The sequence below is a fragment of the Rutilus rutilus genome (genome assembly GCF_951802725.1).
Source record: "Rutilus rutilus genome assembly, chromosome: 16".
Lineage (NCBI taxonomy): Eukaryota > Metazoa > Chordata > Actinopteri > Cypriniformes > Leuciscidae > Rutilus > Rutilus rutilus.
The window spans coordinates 26996403-27016097 of NC_140224.1; the positions used below are offsets into that span (position 1 = coordinate 26996403).

Genomic DNA, 19695 nt, shown 5'->3' on the forward strand with positions numbered 1-19695 from the left:
TAAAGAAATGACATGTCCTAAACGGACAACTTTAAAATGCCCACGCGTAGCGGCATGGGGCCTTCTTCAGGGCATGAAGAAGGCCCCATGCCGCTACGCGTGGGCATTTTAAAGTTGTCCGTTTAGGACATGTCATTTCTTTAATAAAGACATTTTAACTAAGGAGTGCCTCGGCTACCAGAGATTTTTTCTCCACACTGCACCTTAGGGGACCGAAATCTGTTTGGTTACAAACATTCTTCCAAATATCTTCCTTTGTGTTCAGCAGAACAAAGAAACTCATACAGGTTTGGAACAACATGAGGGTGAGTAAACGATGATAGAATTTTCATTTTTGGGTGAACTATCCCTTTAAGGCCAATTCACACTGCACCAATAGGCACCAACCAATCATCAGATTACAGAATGTAACTTCTCAGATACTCCACTATCTGGCAAACGTTGATTGAACATTGAACATTGAACGCTGAAAACAAGTGGCGACCAACGGCAACACTGACAGGGGTAACGCACTGATCCGACATGTCTGTTGCCGTTTGTTGGCATCTGTCGGTAAAATATACAATATTGACCAATACCAATAGATCTTTAATATCGGCCAATAATTGATATGGCGCCAAAATATTGTGCATCCCTATTAGCCCTCTTATGTGTCACACCCAAACCTCTTGTTTCAGTAGGAAGTACATCAACACCTATAAGAGAAAACTGCACTCATCAATAAGGCTGTGCTGGTAAACTTGACAACCGCACCGGCGGTGGTACGCCAAAACACATTTTTGTGTATGTGAATGCTGTTTTACGTTAATAGTATGACACGAGTGAAGCATCAATTCTTTTGTTTACAAAAGAAATAATAGGTTAGCAATTAAATGTTACATTGCAGCCATGGAAACATTTGTATTCATCCCAAATGAGAGGTATAAAAAAAAAATGAAGCTTTGTCGGCTTTGTTTTGCGATCTGGTCACCCGATTATCAGCGAATTTAACATTATTTCATTAGTTATTCCACTGGACATGGAATCTCTTGTTTCTTTTTCCAAATCTTCACTCCCGTCTCACCCCTTTTTGCAGGGGATTATAAACGTTTCTTTTGGTTCGCTTTTAATAAGGCCTATTATATTTGCGTCCTTTACTGTGGTAAAGAAAAAACACAGTTTTTGTTTGCACGTCAAATTCAATTTAACAGTTTGTGCTTGTTATTAGACTTGGTAAGGCGCATCAAGTTTATTTGTATAGCGCACACACGCCGGTGATTTTAGTTTCGCTTTCATTGGCAGCGCAAAATCAAACATAGCCTAAATGTCTTGACCTTGTGAAAGATAAAATTTGCTCTTCAGACCTGTTTGGACCATCAGGAGAAAACATGAAGATATTAGAAAAGAGAACGACTGTCTCTTTCATGCTTGTGTCCCACATCCCTCTCAAGGCGCAGAGCAGTAGGCTATATATGACGCATCTTGTGGGAAAATAGAAAACCAATTTCTGATATTATTTAGGTTAGGCTACCATTATTTACTGATATTTCTTTTAATGCTTTACAGGCTGTAGCGTGTTGTAAAAAACTGCCACCATCACAGCCCTACTTATCTAGCGATTTCATGGGGTCTCTATGCGTTTTAAACCCAACTTTTCACAGATTGCATTTGTTTTTGCAATTGCAATAGTGTGACCATATATAGCCAAACTAGGTGTTGGTATATTGATGTTAGTGTTGAGTTCCACAATGACATCCGCTGATGTAATTACAATTTTTAAACTAAGCTTCTGCGTAACTGGATTCCTGGTGATGGCTATCAGAAGAAAAGCAAAGTTGGTGGTGATGGATGAATGTTGAATAAGTGGGCAAATTTCCATGCTGACAGTGACCAGTTTCTCGGTTATAGAGCCACATCCAGGTCACAACAGGGACAGCATCTGTCCTCTAGGAGGGAGCACATAAGCTGGGAGATCAGAGAAATTAATAAAGTATGTTTTGAGGACAGAGCACAAGGGGAACGCAGAGCTCCATTCAAGGCACAATGGCAGGATTACGGTCTTATCGGGAGATGAGCAGGAAATCAGACAGTTTCGAAGCAAAACAGCCTGGAATTGCCTAATTATCCAAGCTTACAGGCTCGCTTCTCTCAGATGTGCCTCTTTTTTGCTCAGCTTGTATATGAATAAACTGAATGGCAATGTAAATAATAGCAGTAGTCCTCACAGCAGTCGGATTTGTTTCTCTCTCTACAGGAAAATCTCCAGACGCTGGGTTCGGAGATCGAACGACTAATCAAACAGCAAAGGGTGCCGGATGATACAGCCGGAAGGAAGTGAAGTCAGCTGAGGGGAAGGCTGTTACGGTAAACAGCACACGCTGTTCAACTGAGGCCGTTACAAAACGCTTGAGATCAAAACATTTCTCATTTCATCAGACAAGTTCAGTCTGATACATACACTGGAAGCACAGTTTGCGATGCGGACTGAACTGCGCCAGAGATACTCATGTGACAAATGAATGAAACGCACAGATTACCAAGAGTCTGTGCTCACTTTTCTTCACATCGTGCCCAAAATCCAACTTTCCTCTCTTCACCGTCCTCTGTGATGTAGCCGGCTCACCTGTGCCTTGATGAGTCAAGTTCATCAGGTTCAGAGCAGAATTGCAGTCCTATATCCAACGACCTGGTGTGTGAAGTTGCGTAGATGAATGACTATTCTCATAGATGTGACCCCACGCTCTTTTTGAAGAACAAAATGCGCTGGACTAATGGAGACCTGCGGATTCTGCAGCTCTTTAGAGGCTTTCAGAGGCTTTTCCTCTATTCACGACGCCGCAGGTTAATGGCTGCTCCTCCCCGCTCTCATTTCCCCCTCATGCAAACGTGCCAATTAATGAATGTATTATGTAATGAAAAGGACCCTTGTGTGTTAAATCCCACACGTTCTGACCCAAGAGAGTGGGCAACATTCCCCGTTCGCGTTGCTGCTAGGTTACCCGGATGGCATTATCTCTCACAAAGCACTTAGGCGAGAAGGGCCATGCCAAAAAGTACAGCTCTTGCTCTGTCTCATTATGAAGTTAAAAACAATATTCAGAATAATCATCTTAGAAATTTTGATCTATCTTGGGCTAGTCTTAAGGGAGCTTGCATTTTTACTATCAGTTTGTTTTATATGGATTAAGTTGTAATTAAATATGGTTATGTTTCCTCCCCCTTCTACCTCTGCTTCTATGGTTTCTGTAGAAACAAGCTTATGTTAGCAAACTTATTTTATGTTCCATCTTTTTTTCTCTCTCTCTTCTTTGTATGATGTTGCAAAGTTGCTTTTGAAAAGCCGGTTGCTCCCCAGAGACGTAGAGTGTAACATCCCCATGAAATGGAGACATTGTAAATATTAAGGGCAAAAGTGCAATTTTAACCCCCCTTTTTGTTTGTTTGACTGAGCTGTAATCGCCCTGGCGAGCGTCCCATCTAAGACTCCTGCAAAATATCCCCTGTTAGCATCCAATTCCGTGGTGATGTAACCATATGGCACGCAACATCGTGCAGAGCTGAATCCATTCCAACCCATGACTTGCGACTGCCCGAGGCTTCGCTGTTCTGCTTCTGACGCCGTCCCTTCTTTCAGGGGTGCATGATGAGGAATTGCACCATCGGATGCAGCTGATGGATTTTTCACTTTCACCTTTAGAGCTTGTTAAAGACAGACATGCGTTGATTGGCAGATCTCAGCCAGTTTACCAACCATTTTAGTGCCATTCTCACTGGGGTTTCTCCCGCTCGAGTCGCTATTGAAAGTAAAATCATGCCATACACTGTGATAAAGGGTTTATAATAACATGACACACTGCAATATAAGCTTGTCAAGGTCATATCAGCTGGTCCAACTTGAGAGCCTGTATTGTAGCTTTCAGTTCTCCCAAATCCCAAACACATTGCACACGTTCCAGAAAAAAGCAGGATGAAGGAAATTATGCAATGCTAACAGAAAAATAAGCATTTACACACAGCCCTTAATGGCGAAATGAAGACTCACTAATCTTGATAATTTATCAGTGTACTTTACATTCATAATTTATTTAATGTCTCAAAATAGAAGAAAGATCTCTTGAAGTATGTATGTTTGTGAATGGTGAAATGAACCTGATGAGAAAAAGAAAAAAAATTACGTGTTGATTCTGTTTATGGTCTGTAACCTGTGCTCTGCTTGATTGTATAGTGAGTGAAACTGTGATTATAAACTTGTAGATATATTGTACAATGGTCCAATGTTTTTAAACTTCTGGAGTCTTCTGTATATATGCCGTTTAAAGGGGATTAAAAAGAAAAGATTATAATCACAAGTCATTAATTTCTATCAATCTATTTTTCTATCCTGTCTCTGTGTGTGTGTGTGTGTGTGTGTGTGTGTGTGTGTGTGTGTGTGTGTGTGTGTGTGTATATATATAATATATGTGTGTGTGTGTGTGTATATATATATATATATATATATATATATATATATATACACACACACATACACACACACACACACACACACCCACCTGCACACATACACACATACAGTTGTGGTCAGAATTAATGGCACCCCCTGTTAAATAAGATAAAAAATTGCTGTAAAAAATAAATCTGCATTGTTTATCCTTTGGATCTTTCATTCAAAAAATTCTCAAAAATCTAACCTTTCATTGAAGTAAAAGAATTGAAAGTGGGGGGTAAATCACATTATGAAATAAATGTTTTTCTCCAAAACACGCTGGCCACAATTATTGGCACCCTGTTATTAAATACTTTTTGCAACCTCCTTTTGCCAAGATAACAGATCTGATGAGTTTGGAGAATAACTGACAAGAGATCAGAGACCATTCCTTCATACAGAATCTCTCCAGATTCCCAGATCCATGTTGGCGCTTCTTCTCTTCAGTTCAGCCCACTCATTTTCTATAGTGTTCAGTTTAGGGGACTGGGACGGTCATGGCAGAAGCTTCATTTTGTGCTCAGTTACTCATTTTTGTGTTGATTTTGATGTTTGTTTTGGACCGTTGTCCTGATGGAAGATCCAACCACGGCCCGTTATAAGATTTCTAGCAGAGGCCGTCAGGTTTTGATTTTTTATCTGTTGGTATTTGCTAGAATGATGCGGTCTGGCGGAGGATATGCGCGCAGTAAATATCACCACTGATGATGCCCTGGACCGAGCCAAGTGGCGAAAAGCATGCAAACAAGCGGACCCTATACAAATATGGGATACACGCTAGGACAGAGAGAGGTATTTGCTAGAATCCATAATACCATGTATCTGAACAAGATGTCCAGGACCTCCAGCAAATAAATAGGCCCACAACATATAAGATCCAGCAGTATATTTAACCGAGGGCATGGGGTACTTTTTATCCCTGTTTGCACCAAACACGGCAAAAAGTCATTTTTTTTTGTTTCATCTGACCACAGAATCCGGTCCCTTTTGAAGATCCAGTCGTGTCTGACAACTGAATATGCTGGAGTTTACTTTTGGTGGAGCGAGGAGGATTTTTCTTGAAACCCCTCCCAAACAACATGTGGGGATGTTTGATCATTTTTGGGGGGGCTTTCCGACCCCCAAGACTCAAGTAATCTCTGCAATACTCCATCTGTGATCCTTGGAGACTCTTTGGCCACTCACCATGCATTAAGACAATATAGACACACGTCCTCTTCCTGGCAGATTCGTAACATCTTTAGTTGATTGGAACTTCTTAATTGTTGCCCTGATGGTCAAAATGGAGATTTTCAATTCTTTAGCTATTTTCTTACAGCCACTTTCTATTTTGTGAAGCTCAAAAATCTTTTGATGCACATCAGAACTATATTCTTTGGTTTTACTCATTGTGATGGATGATTAAAGAAATTTGGCCTTTGTGCATTCGTCATATTTAAACTCCTGTGAAACAAGAAGTCATAGCTAGACAATTTCATGTTCCTAGTCACCCTGGTGTGCTAAAAAAAGGTAAATATTAATGGGAATATACTTCAGAGATATTTTACTCGTAAGAAATTCAAGGGGTGCCAATAATTGTGGCCGACGTATTTTGGAGAAAAACATTTATTTCATAATGTGATTTCCTCCCCACTTTCAATTCTTTTACTTTAATGAAAGGTTAGATTTTTGCGAATTTTTTTAATGAAAGATCAAAAGGATAAACAATGCAGATTTATTTTTTTACAGCCATTTTTGATCATATTTACCAGGGGTGCCATTAATTCTGTCCACCACTGTATATATACAGACCCTTTCCAAAAAATTTGAATATCATGGAAAAGTTCATTTATTTCCATAATTCCATTCAAATTCGTTAAACTTCCATAGATTATAGATTCAGGGCCCACAACTTAAACGATTTCAAGCATTTAGTTGTTTATTTGTACATAATTTGGGCTTCCAGCTCATAAAACCCACGAAAACAGGATTTCAAATTTTTTGAATATTACATGAATTCACACAGTAATTACAGTGATACCATGGTCATTGAACCAGGTTTTGGTTCTTTTGGCAGTGTGGGCAGGTGCAAATCCTGCTGGAAAATGAAGTCAGCATCTCCATAAAGCTTGTCTGCTGAAGGAAGCATGAAGTGCTCTGAAAATGTCCTGGTAGACGGCTGCGTTGAGTGGACAGCACAGTGGACCAACACCAGCCGATGACCAACACAGACTGTGGAAACTTCACACTGGACTTCAAGCATCTTGGATTGTGTGCCTCTCCATTCTTCCTCCAGACTCTGGGACCTTGGTTTCCAAATGAGATGCAAAATTTGCTCTCATCAGAAAAGAGGACTTTGGTCCACTGTGCTTTATTAAATCCAGAGTCAATGCAGCCGTCTACCAGGACATTTTCAGAGCACTTCATGCTTACTTCATTTTCCAGCAGGATTTGCACCTGCCCACACTGCCAAAATAACCAAAACCTGGTTCAATGACCATGGTATCACTGTGTAATTACTGTGTGATTTCATGTAATATGAGTCTGAATATCTGAATGAATATGAATATCTGTGTTTTCGTGGGTTTTATGAGCTGGAAGCCCAAATTATGTACAAATAAACAACTAAATACTTGAAATCGTTTAAGTTGTGGGCCCTGAATCTATAATCTATTGAAGTTTAATGTTTTGAATGGAATTATGGAAATAAATACACTTTTCCATGATATTCTATTTTTTTGGAAAGGGTCTGTGTATATATATATATATATATATGCAGTATATATGTATTTTTTAAAAATACTTTTCTTTTCTTTTGCTAAAAGTTATGTTTTTTGTTTTTGTGCATATCAACCTTGAAAGATCTGGGAGGTTTTTTATCTCCTCCCTATAATAAGCCTATTTATTTTTGCCACCGTAACTATTCAACTAAATGGTTAGTTGCGTTTTATTACTCCATTTAATCTTGCATTTTCCCTGCTGTCTGCAGCCCTATCAGAGTTTCTGCCCCTTTTTACTGACTTACAAGGTGACTTATGGGTCACTGGTCACTCATTTGGTGCGTGAGAGTGCACAATAAACCGCGTGTCCCCCCCCTGAACTGCCTTAAGTAACATTATGTAACCGTAGCAGGTGATGTCCAAAACAAAAAGTTTCTGTGTACTGGGGCCTTGCCTTATTGATCCTCTTTCCCGCAAAACACACAGACACATCAACAACACAGAGTGCTGATATTGAGCAGGTCAACATAAAGGAAAGCTCTTAGAATTGTATTACAAGTAATAATAATAATAGTAAACTACTTATTCGAATGCACTTGGCATCTCCCACAGAAACTGATATTTTTAGGCAGAACTGTCACAGGACATTCAGTGCTGGAAACACACTTTTGAAAAGTAATTTAGGCGGTGCATTTCCTGTTAGCTTCGGCCTGCACTAATAATAGACATATTTACAGAAATGGCTGAATGTGTTTATTAAACAGAAGCTCTGTGAAATATGAAATGCACAAAAGTTTTTGCCATCTGAAGAACCATCTTACATGTTTTCTACAACTTTCAAAACTGTTAAAACACAACATATCTTTCCTTTTTTTTTTTTTTATAATGGACACTTGCTTTAAATTCATCTCACCTGTGTGGCATTTCAGAGTCTGCTGAATGTGACGAGAGATGGCAGGTTGAAACATCCTGTACATGGCAAAGAGCCATTGCGTAAACTCCGCTCAACACTTATTTTTAGCACTTCAAGATAACGTGCTCCGACACTCGTATCAACCTCGTAGACCTCCAGAGAATTCATAAGCCTCAGTCAACGCTTTTGACTAACTGGGAGGTCTTGTCGTGAGTAACAGGAGGAATGTGAGATTGTAGCCACATGTATTGCAAATATATCTCTATACGTAATTATAATTAGATTCAAATTCTTATTTTTAGAAAGTAGCATTTTTTCCAGCATTTAACAAACTAGTTACAAAAAAAAAGATCTTTATCTTTTTGAAGATAAAAAGCACATCACAGGAAAATAGTACTTGTCCAACTTAACACATCACATGACTAATTCAGAGGCATTGTTAATTTTTTACTCATTTCTTAGTTTTTGTCTTTTGCCGAAACTGTCTTTTTAATTTAGTAAATATTTCTTCATGTCACGCCATTTTGAACTGCATCTAATTTTAGTCAACAAAAACAACAAAAATTTTGTTAAAAAAGTTAATTTCAAACATTTTATATAGGCTATTACAGTTATTCTCAATCGTTTTTTCTCTCAAAACAATGTTCATATTTCTGAACAGTTAGTTTGTTGTCCACATCAGATTTGAATTTCTTATTAAGCAAGTTGCATGTGTTTTGGCATGTGTGTAAAATAGAATGTACAATTGTCTACCATTTGCACAATATCTAAATGCGCATGGCTTGTAGATCAAAACTGATGAGTTACTTCTCAGTGAAATTGTCCAACTCTTCGCAACTTCTAAACATTCTTTCATATGTGATCCTTAACGTGCAAAATTATCCATTCAAAATTTGTTGGACATGCTTATATTCCATAAATACCAATGACATTGAATGTTTTAATGTCTGCTATTTGTCAAATGGCCTGCCATTGTAATGAATTATGATTCACAATCTTACCAGTTTGGAAGAATACAGTATGGAGTTTGCCCAGCACAATCACTACCATTTTTGAACATGGATGAACATCTAAATCCCTAAGCAGCAACATCTGTTTATTTTTGAAGACATGTGTTACGTGTAAACTGAAAATTCACAGTTGCTTGTTGTGGACGAGCAAAATGAAGATGTATAAGAATGTGTAAAAATGAACAAGCAACCGGGAATGTTCAGTTTACAACACATTTTACAAAAATAAATGTGCAAATGTTTTTTCCTACTGTTGAAATCTGTATCTAAAAAGCTCGGTGTGATATGCAAAAGCATTCAGCTATAGACAGAACTGACATTCTTGTATATTAGCAGTCAGTCAACAAAAAAAAGTAGGACAAAAATATCAAATATTTCCATGGTGAAAAAAAAACATCTAAACATCTTGACAAATGTGGCTCACACGATGACAAAAACACTTTTTATTTTGGTGGCATTTGCCAATTTACTGACACAATATGTTTTGAAGCATGAATTCAATGTTTTGGGTGAGTTACTACATTTTGAACACAATAGAGTTCTGATGTTCCAGCAAACAGTTGTGACAATTGAACTTATGGTTTAGAGAATGTTAAGAAGACATGTGCCTAAGCGATTGAGAAAAACTGTAATTTAAACATATCAGCGTTTAACAAAAATGACTCCTAAAATAATATTTTAATGAGTAAACTACCATTGTTATATACTTATTTTTTACGTGTTTAGTGCGTTGTTACTAAGCATGTGGTGCAGGGATGAGACTGAGGAAGTAGGCTACCCTGGTTCCCTCGACAAAAACCCCGTAGGACTTTTCCATTGGTTTTGGATTATTGCAGAAAATAAGGTCTCCAACAAAAGCGCATTTTGTCCATCATGATAATCTTAACAAATGAACACAGCTTTTATCTATTTTAATAAATAAATTAATCTGCAGAAATAAAACCGGCAGAACTCAAAAGCTCATCGTAGACTAACAAAATACACTGCATCACTATTGCGTTTGCGTGTGTTATAATAATTTGCATGAACACTTGTTGTTACTCTTCATTCAAGCTTTTAATAAAATAAAAAGTAATTTGCATGACCACGATAGCACGAATGCTATTTCTCGTATCATTTATACGCCAAAAAGAGTTTTTGCGTTGCCTATGATACGCAGTTTTCGCGTGCATATGATACGCACTTTATGGTGTGTAATACGCACGCACTCCTCACCCCTCATCCTACCCAAGGGGTTTACGTTTATACTGTCTATGGGGGTTTACAGTGCGTATCATTTGAACGCAAAAACTCTTTTTGGCGTATAAATGATACGAGAAATTTCATTCGTGCGATACGCACTTTCATGAGATCGTGTTGGAGTAGCTATATGAGGTTTCCTGTTCGGCTGATGACGTTCGATGTCATCCGTAGTCTGTAGTCTCAAAACTGCCTTTTACAAGACAAGTAAAAGCTTTTTTTAAAAATCACAAGAGGGTTTTTCTGATGTATTTTATATCATAGAAGAAAACGGGAGAATATATCGAGTTTGTGTTTACCACAGACCTTATTTCAAGCATAGCCTATAACCAAAAACCCATTGACTTCAGGACGATGTAAACGGAAGTGCTAAAATGCTAACTCGTTTCTGAATTTTTGCCTACAAAAACACCACTCTAGGTGCGTTCATGTCGTAATTTCGAGATTTCAACATGTAAAGCATATCACGTCGTCCTCGTAGTTTGTAATTATAATTTGTAAACTGGGAATTTTCTGAGATTTCCTACTTTTACCACGTGACCATTGCAGATTCATTTAGGCATGCATTATCATTTAGAAAATTAAAAGTAATTTTCAACAAAAATATATATATATATTTTTTTATAGTTTATACAAGATTCAACTCATTGTTTTAGTAAGTTTAATGTAATTTAAGTTTAAATTACTTAAACATCCAAGTTGATAGTACTTAAAAATTTAAGACAGCTACTTTTTTACAGTCTATGTTTTTTACAGGGGCAGTTTACAGTGTTCACTTTTCAATTCGTGCAGCTAAAACGGACTATTCCTGATTAATGGAATATTTTTAATCCGGTTTTTTTTTTTTTTTTTTGCTTTAGCCTATGTTTTAAGTGAAATCGTTTAATTGCTGCCATGATGCACATTTTTTTCTGCTAACAAACACTTCCATCAGTAATTTAGCTAACGACTTTAGCACTGTTTAGTATGATAAATCTCACTTTCCAGTAGCTCAAACAGTAGAGCGTTGGCGCTTGCAATGCCAAGGTCTCCAGTTTTTACAAGGGAAAGTAAAAACTGATAATAATGTAAATGTGTACTTCGAAATGCAATGATAATCGCTTTGGATAAAAGTGTCTGCCAAATGCATAAATGTTCATTTTATTATCATAAATAAGATTATCATAACTTTTATCATGCACACCCTCAAAAGTTCAGTATGTGTGAGCGTGGATATAATGGTCCAAAAGCGCTCTTCAGACAAGCCGCTGAATGGAAACTACAACACTGGAATGTATGGAAGGCAGCCAGGCATGCACAGGTATATATAAGTGGATGCCGTTCTCTCAACACCTCATAAGCCAGTAACGTATTACAATTAACAGTGTTAGCTGTTGGCCAACGTGTGAGGGAAAAACATGAGAGCGTTTTATCTCCACGATGTGCTAATGGCAGCCATTGGCTGGCATAAAACAACCTGTTCAAAGATTGTTGCCGCTCCAGACCAAGTGGCCCTTACGTGAACTAAAGATGTGTAATGGCAGTCAAAGCTCAGAAAACTTTTTGAACGTGCCCCACCAGCTGCTATTAATAGACACTTAACGTTTTTGAAGTAAGCAAATGTACCATTCACAGACCACAGTGAGCTAATCTTTAGGGTTAGGGTTCAGTGCAATTCCCCTGATTTGAGCACAGCAGCATATGAGCCTCCAAGCAAATAAAAGCAGTCATTACGTCAGAGTCATCAGGTACGGAATGATAAACTAAGAATAAGCTTTCTGATTAATGAAAGAGATTCGACGCTGATAAAGAAACCAAAGGCAATCACATGTGCACCATTTGTTTCAACACAAGGGCCCTCATCTGTCACGTCTGTCCGGATACAAATTCCTGCCAAACAAATTGTTTTTAATAACATGGTGACATGCAGCCAAGAGCATATTCATGATGCGGGCAGTGTTATTGTTGTGAAATGCTGCGCTATTGTATTAGCACAGGTAATCACATTTAAATAAGGTTCATTAGCCGAAAGCGATGCGGACATATTGCATTCAGTGACCCTGAGGCAGTTTTAGACGTGAGAGGGCTCTGGGGACACTGCTCCGAGCAGTAATGCATTTTAAACCATCCAACCTCTTGAAATTAACAGCACACAGCTGTGAGCTCAAATCAAATGTATTCCATAAAAACTTGTTTTTCAAAGCACAGTGCATTTGGCATTTGTTTATGTCAGATTTTTCTAGAAGGAATAAAATGATAAGCAGCCAAACAAGGCCTTAAACTGCTTTTTATTATTCAGTCAACATCACAATGAACAATAAAATATAATTTAATTAGAACAATACACGACCAGAAAGGAAGGCAGTAAATCACACTAACCAATACTGAAACAATTACCACATTGCATCATATTGTCCATAAATGCAAAAAAAAAAAAAAAATCACTTTCAACAAATTCGCCTGTTTTATTTGCATGCAGTTGATTCATGAAAGTTGATTATGGGAAGTTCAACTGCAGAAATATTTCCTTTGCTAACACTCCATTGATGCGGAAAATTATTCCATTAGGAGAATTTCCTGATGCTTTGTGTTCACATCGTGATGTGAACCTTAAGAACCAAGGGACACACACCTTGCACCGCTACACACTCTTAGGGAAAAAAAGGTTAATTGGGGTTCTATATAGAACCTTTGCTTCTAGGAATGTTCTGTTAGTTTGCACGTGTGAAATGAAATTACGTTGTGTTGTGTTATTTTTACAGTCCAATGCAGTCTGAGATGGTGGAAAACCCAACAGTGATGCAAGTGCTGCAAACTTAATGAGGTCAGCACATAAATATTTAAGGCAAGCTCTAATTGGAGGCCTTTGGTAGATATTAGCCATGTTGAAACGGACTGTTTTTTATTTATTTTTACTTTCAATCAACTGCAGACTAGGGTAACTCACATAATTGAGATGTAAATCTCAACTGTGTAAAATAGTTGTCCTGACAAACTGATCCCTAATTTCAGTGTAAGCATGCCTGAGAACATTTTGCCTTGAAAAACAAATTCTGAAATCCCAACAGATTTCAGAAATCCCATCAAATTATAAAGTGATTACAAAAGCAACGTGCCTTTTTACAATATCACATTTTATTGCACGCTAGCCAACTTGACGTCAACATGATAAATCTTGTACAATACTTCACATGAGGCACTGGTACATAAATGATTTCTGTAAAAACGTGAAGTTGGGGAAATATATTCATAACAAAACTTGTCAAAACATGTGTGCGCATCTTTACAGATAAATGAGTCTAGTAACATATATAACTGGTACGGTAGAAATTTTAAATGAATGGAAAATGCAAGAAGCTCATTGCCCCAGCTCACATTTGACACAAATAAGGAGCATGTAAATCACAAGTATATTTAACATTATTTTATCACATTGCCACGCTTTTTCATATATGCTGTACAGTGCATCAAATAAATACTGTACATTTTGACAATTTGTTTAATATAAACAACTTCCTCGTACAATTTGCACATTATACAGGTATGAGGTAAAACAAGATTTAATATCACACATTTGTGAATAAAACATTCAAACAAACAATGTAAAGGTTCAATGCCTAACATTGCAATGAAGAATGAAAAACACTGTTTCACCACTCCATTTCAGAGCTAAACAAAACATCACTGCTTCAGTCTGACAAAACTGCCATTTATTCACTGCAAAATACTGCACAGTTTGTATTTGAAAAGATTTCAGCTCTTATAATTGAATTTCGAACGGTGTTTGCAAAATGTTATAACCTATTTAATCCCACATTATCATGTGACTTGCATTACTTTTGAGCTTGAAGGGTCTAAAAAGATTTTATGGGTGTTCCAAAGAGTTCTCAATAGTAAATGAAAGTGCAAACCGTCTCGATTTAATGTCATTATTGAATGTAATCATTTTTAATCAGCTGATTTAAACACATGAACAGAGCTGTTTAATTCCATTTTGCCCCCTGCATATTTGATAAATATATTTAATTGGTCTATCATTACTATATTGGAATACTCTGTCAAATATGAAAAAAAACGATGTAAACATGTCAGTGATCACATTTGTGACCAGTGAGAAACTGGTTTTGAATAGGCCTAACTGATTGATTCACAGGAAAATGGTAGATTTTAAGGTATTGTTACAATAAATAAAGCAAAGAAATAGAAATATCCATGTATTCTTGGATTTTCAATTCCCTTTTCCGCACGATTGCTGAATAACAAAGTTATAAAATTACACTGCTTAATTGTTTGCAACTTCTTTTTTGGTCTTACTGACAAACTGAGCAAGTTTCCCACCGGTTACAACTGTGTCAGAAATAGGCCTACACCTCTTCACTTTCAACTTTTTCAGAAAAGAGAAACAATCTGCTTCAGTGGGATCTCCAAATACATGTGCTGAATTTAGCTGAGGGGAAATGGGACTAAATAGGTTAATAATTGTTCTGTTTTTTGTTTTTGAACACAGCTAAATTTCGTCTATACCCTATTATCTATCTTATAGCCTAACAACTGTTTCCGGTCCCTGAATTTGATTGCCTGAGCGGTTTCCAAAAGTGCCGATAACAGCACTGGGACTTTTCACTGTTTGTATCACTCCGCTTACCCGTGTTCATGGAGGAGCCGGTTGGAGTGGAACTGGAGTGAGTGCGCATTTTCTCTTGATCCATGTTCACTCGGCATTATAGAATAAAAACCGGAGTGGAGTAAAGTTGATTAGGGGAAGGGGAATCTCTCGCTCTGCTCCGCCCATTTAGTTTGTGCGTTGCTTGGTGAAATTGCAAAGTTGGCATTAATGTTATAGTTTCCTGTTGTGAAGTGGATCTGAAGTGAAACGGCTTCTTGAATGAGAAAAACAAAATGTAGGTCGGGACTTGATTTTGTCCATCAGTTGATTGGGTCGTTGGATCAATTGGTTATTGCTGTGATCTCATGTGAGTGACAGGTTGTCCCGCCCTTACACCAGCAAACACGTCATCGGTGAAGAGATTTTGTTGCAAGAGAAGATATTTTGATTAAAGATTAGAGGGCAGATGAATTGAAAATAATATGTGCACGGATAGCCTACATCATTTATACTATTCCTACTGCAATAGGCTATTCCATAAAAATAAGAATTGTCAATTTTTATTTCATGGTGGCTTCAAAGCTTCGATTTTTTTTTTTTTTTTTTTACTAACCCAATTTTTGTCTGAAACGTTCACTGGAACAAGCAATATCACACTCTCAGCGCGCCCATAATTACCTGATTTCCAATAGTAGCCTACAAACAGCTCGTGTAATATTGACTAAATAATAGCAGATGTAGCCTACTTTTACAGCTGAGACTCTGAACGGGACACCCTTCCGTTCCTCTCTAGACTGCAGTCGCGGCTGTCCGTGCCGTTGCAGTCCGACCAGGTCCCGAGCATGCTCTGCTCCATTGAGTTCACAAAGCCCCCGGTGCAGCGCGACAGATCGCACGAGCTCACGTGCAGCCTGCGGTCCGCCTGCCTCGGACAACACAACAGCCTCTTGAACGCTTTCCTGAAGTCGGGACTCCGACAGTATATGATGGGGTTGAAGGCGGAGTTCACGTACCCCAGCCAGTTCAAAAACACGAAGAGTTCCTTTTTCACCACCTGATCGCTAAACACCCGCATCACGTTAACGATGAAGAACGGCAGCCAGCAGAGAGTGAACGTTCCCATGATTATTCCCAACGTTTTCAGCGCCTTCTGCTCTTTTAAAGCCAGGATCTTGGTGGGTCGTTTTCGGTTAGGTTTGCAATTAGTACCATTGTTGTAGAATCTTCCCTCACATTTGTTAATTTTGTTCAGTTGTTGTTTGGCTTCTCTATACACTCTGGCATAGACGAATATCATGACTATTAAAGGGATGTAAAACGATATAACGGAGGAGGAGATGGCATATTCGCGGTTGGTGATAAAGTCACAGCACTCGGGATCGTCATAGCACGATGTGTCCCGTCTGTGTCGGGACCATTGCATTAGGATGGGTGGGAATGAAACAAGTGCTGATATAGCCCACACTCCACACACCACCGCCTTGGCTCGTGCTTTTGTTAAAAGGCTTTGATAGCGAAATGGAGAGATGATGGCGATGTACCTGTCTATTGCAATTACGCACAGGGTCTCGATGCTCGCCGTGACGCAAAGTACATCAAGAGATATCCAGAATTCACAGAAGAACGATCCATACATCCAGGATCCTCTGACCTCCAAGGCTGCGCCGAATGGCACCACCAGTAACCCCATGATAAGGTCTGCGCACGCCAGAGACACTATGAAAACATTGGTGAGCGTCTGGAGCCTCTGATTCCGGGCTATGGCGACTATAACCAGTATATTCCCCACTACAATGACAAATACTATCAGACCCATGATGATTCCCATGCCCACGAGCCACTGTTCTGATAAGTTATCCGGGGTGCGTTTAGAGTCATTGCTGTTGTTTACAGACGGTGGACCGTCTCCCATGGTGTGGAGAAATGAAGCGCGTTCATTCAGAACTTCAGGTCCTGTGTGGAGCGCTTCCATCCGCGCTCTGGTCTCCAGCCCCGCGCACACACGCGCACGCGCTCGCTCAAAGAACAAGCAGAGCGACAAATACAACGGTCACGTCACAGGCTCCACAGCCAATAGTGTCGCGTCTCTAAATTGCAAGTCCCTCAAAGAACAGAACGCTTAAGGATTTACTTTTCTTGCGCCATACAGATTCTGCACTACTTGTTTATGATTAATCAAATGTAAGCAATTTGTCAGTAATGCCATACATATTAACTAAATAACATAACAGGTAACAAACACCCCAATGACATTAATAACAAGAATATAAAGAATATTTTAAATAAAATGGTTTGTGCACAGAATCTAGCAATGTCCCTTCTGAGAAAAACAAAAACAAAAAACGTTTCATTAATATTTTGCTGTCGTATTTAAATATTTAGTTGAATATAAATAATAAGTAAGTTTAATATACATTTAATTTGTAAATAAGATGTAATCCTGTACAGTTAAACATCTAAAAATCACATTAAATATATATATATATTTTACAGTATGGTAGGTGACTTACAGTTAGTTTTTACTGTTTACATTTTCTTTTTTTAAAACCTTTTCTATCCAAATATTCTATCCAAAATCTTACATTTTCCCATCATCGTGAGCTACAAAACTACAGTAATGCTTTGAGGCTTTAGGACAATAACAATAATTTTGCTGAATGATCTGAACCTTTTATCTCTGTGTGACTGAACTCACGAGCTTTTGAATTTGTAACCATGAAATTATACAAATTGCATGTATACTTTTCTCTACTGTTATGCATAATAATCATGCATGTGCTGTTATGTGCAACACATTGACTGATACTGCATTGCCTAATGCCAAGATTCTAAAGCTATAGAACTTTAAGTGAAATACTTTTTACTTCATGTAAGATCATGTAAACATCAGTGCCGACTTCTCAAACATCTGGAAAGTAGTATGTAACAACACTACCTGACAGCACCAGGCAATTACAGGGCCCCTGGACAGATTTGGTGCATGTTTGCAAACTTCACAATGCTCAATTCAGTTGTCCCATGTGCCCCGGCGCTTTCCTGGACAAATCACCACCAGCCAAGCTATAAAAAGAGCCAACAGTGGGCCACTTGCTTTCCTTATGAAAATGAATCAGCCATGGCGAGAGATGTTTTTCTAGCAGTAGGAAGCTGTTAAAGTAGATAAGATCATAATTGCACCTCCTTATAGCCGGCCCTGGACACAGACAGACACATTAGACTAATGCTGCTGCTACACAATTTCTCTCTCGTTCTCATCTACATTCCAGCATTATGGAACAGCACTCTGACTTTTTCTTTTTTTTATTCTAGAAAAAGCCAACAGGTATTAGTAGTCCCAAAAATAATGTAATAACGGCAACATGTACTGTAATAACGTGGGGCCCTTTTGTCATTGTTTGATGCATCTGAAGTCCTGGGACTCTTGTGAACGAAATGATCTCACTCTTTCTAAGCAAGCAAGAGGAAGTCTGCTCAAGTTGAATGGCTAGCAAGCGCTGGTATGGGATGCAGGGGTAATAATGTCTATTATGTTATGCAATATATGTAGCATAATTACCATTCTTAACAGTGCAAACTGAGACATTCATGCAGGCACTGGAGCAGACATTGGTAATGCAGTTTAACGGTGATGACTGTAAAATGATAGATGATTCAGACTAAAATTAGAAGGCGAATAGTCTGAGCAATGAAAGAGAGGGATAGGGAATCATTATCCTAAGCCTGGTGTTCCCAAATGTTTTTATCCTAGGACCCACCTAGAGGTATAATACCACCAAAATTATTCCCTTTAACATTTTCCTTATTGTATGATTACATTAAAAAGTCCTACTTATCAATTTCATAAGGCTTTTGGTAAGACAATTTTTTTTTGTATAACCATGTACAAAGACATGACTGTGAGGTATAATAAAAATGGCTATATTGAAATGATGCTTTGACTTGGAACTTGCGGTTCAGTGAGCCACAGTTTGTTGATTCAATAGCCAGATTCTCTGAGTTCATTTAATGAAAGATGTTGGAAGAATTTGTCAAACTGATTCAAAGCAAAAACTTCTAGTTTAAAGTACAATTGAAGAGGTTTGGCCATAATAACAATGCTCTATAGTTTAAGAATCTTCCTCCTATATAGTCATACTCTAGCACACTATAGAGCAAATAAGCAACAAACTCACAATTTATACCAATTAAATCCTTGTAATGACTTTCTGCATGGCAGAACAAATCTTAATCCATAACCACAGTGCAGCTAATAAAATATATTCTGAATTTAAATCAGCCCATGCAAGCCAGTGCTAATACAGCATGGAAAATGAACATTCTTCCCTTATCAAAATGAAAGGATTAAAACCACAGAGTCTTATGTGACAATTATGTAAGCGAAACCCAGGTAACTTTCTATTCACAGCAGTCCAATTATCTTTAGTTTCATGCCGTTTTATTCAAATTCACAGAGCACGGTTTTTGAGTCATGGCGAATGTCTTCAGCATATAAATACTGGATAGAAAATATGTATTTAATCAAACACCGGAACCAAAAAAATAGACTTTCATCTTCTGACCTTCAGAAAGAAATCTATTGTGGCTTTGAAAAGAAACAAAAAAGCAATACAATGTTTACAAGGTTAGTTCAAACAAAAATGAAAAGTATATCATCATCTATTCACCCTCATGTCGTTCCAAACCCAAAAGACTTTCATTCATCTTCAAAACACAAATTAAAGGGTTAGTTCACCCAAAAATGAAAATTCTGTCAGTAATTACTCACCCTCATGTTGTTCCAACCCCGT

The 19695-nt window shown here is 38.1% G+C and overlaps 2 protein-coding genes across 4 annotated transcripts in view; one reads left to right on the forward strand and one right to left on the reverse strand.

Moving 5' to 3' along the window:
- ccdc186 (coiled-coil domain-containing protein 186) overlaps positions 1–4080 on the forward strand; it is a 29443-nt gene extending 25363 nt beyond the window's left edge. For all 3 annotated transcript variants that reach the window (XR_014630160.1, XM_084434811.1, XM_084434812.1), the window contains one exon: positions 2234–4080. Coding sequence is in view for 2 of the 3 variants with exons in the window: in XM_084434811.1 (XP_084290937.1) it covers positions 2234–2317 (84 nt within the window). In the remaining variant the exon portion in view is untranslated. The remainder of the gene's footprint in view (positions 1–2233) is intronic.
- A 7083-nt stretch (positions 4081–11163) lies between these two features.
- On the reverse strand, positions 11164–16914 carry adrb1 (adrenoceptor beta 1). The gene has a single exon (XM_084433556.1). It carries the CDS (start codon positions 16878–16880, stop codon positions 15657–15659), a length of 1224 nt encoding a protein of 407 aa, XP_084289682.1. The 5' UTR covers positions 16881–16914; the 3' UTR covers positions 11164–15656.
- Positions 16915–19695: the final 2781 nt, after the last annotated feature.

Bases quoted from the DNA above. Each gene is read 5' to 3' on its own strand.
- adrb1 (XM_084433556.1), bottom strand. From the start codon at position 16,880: ATGGAAGCGCTCCACACAGGACCTGAAGTTCTGAATGAACGCGCTTCA.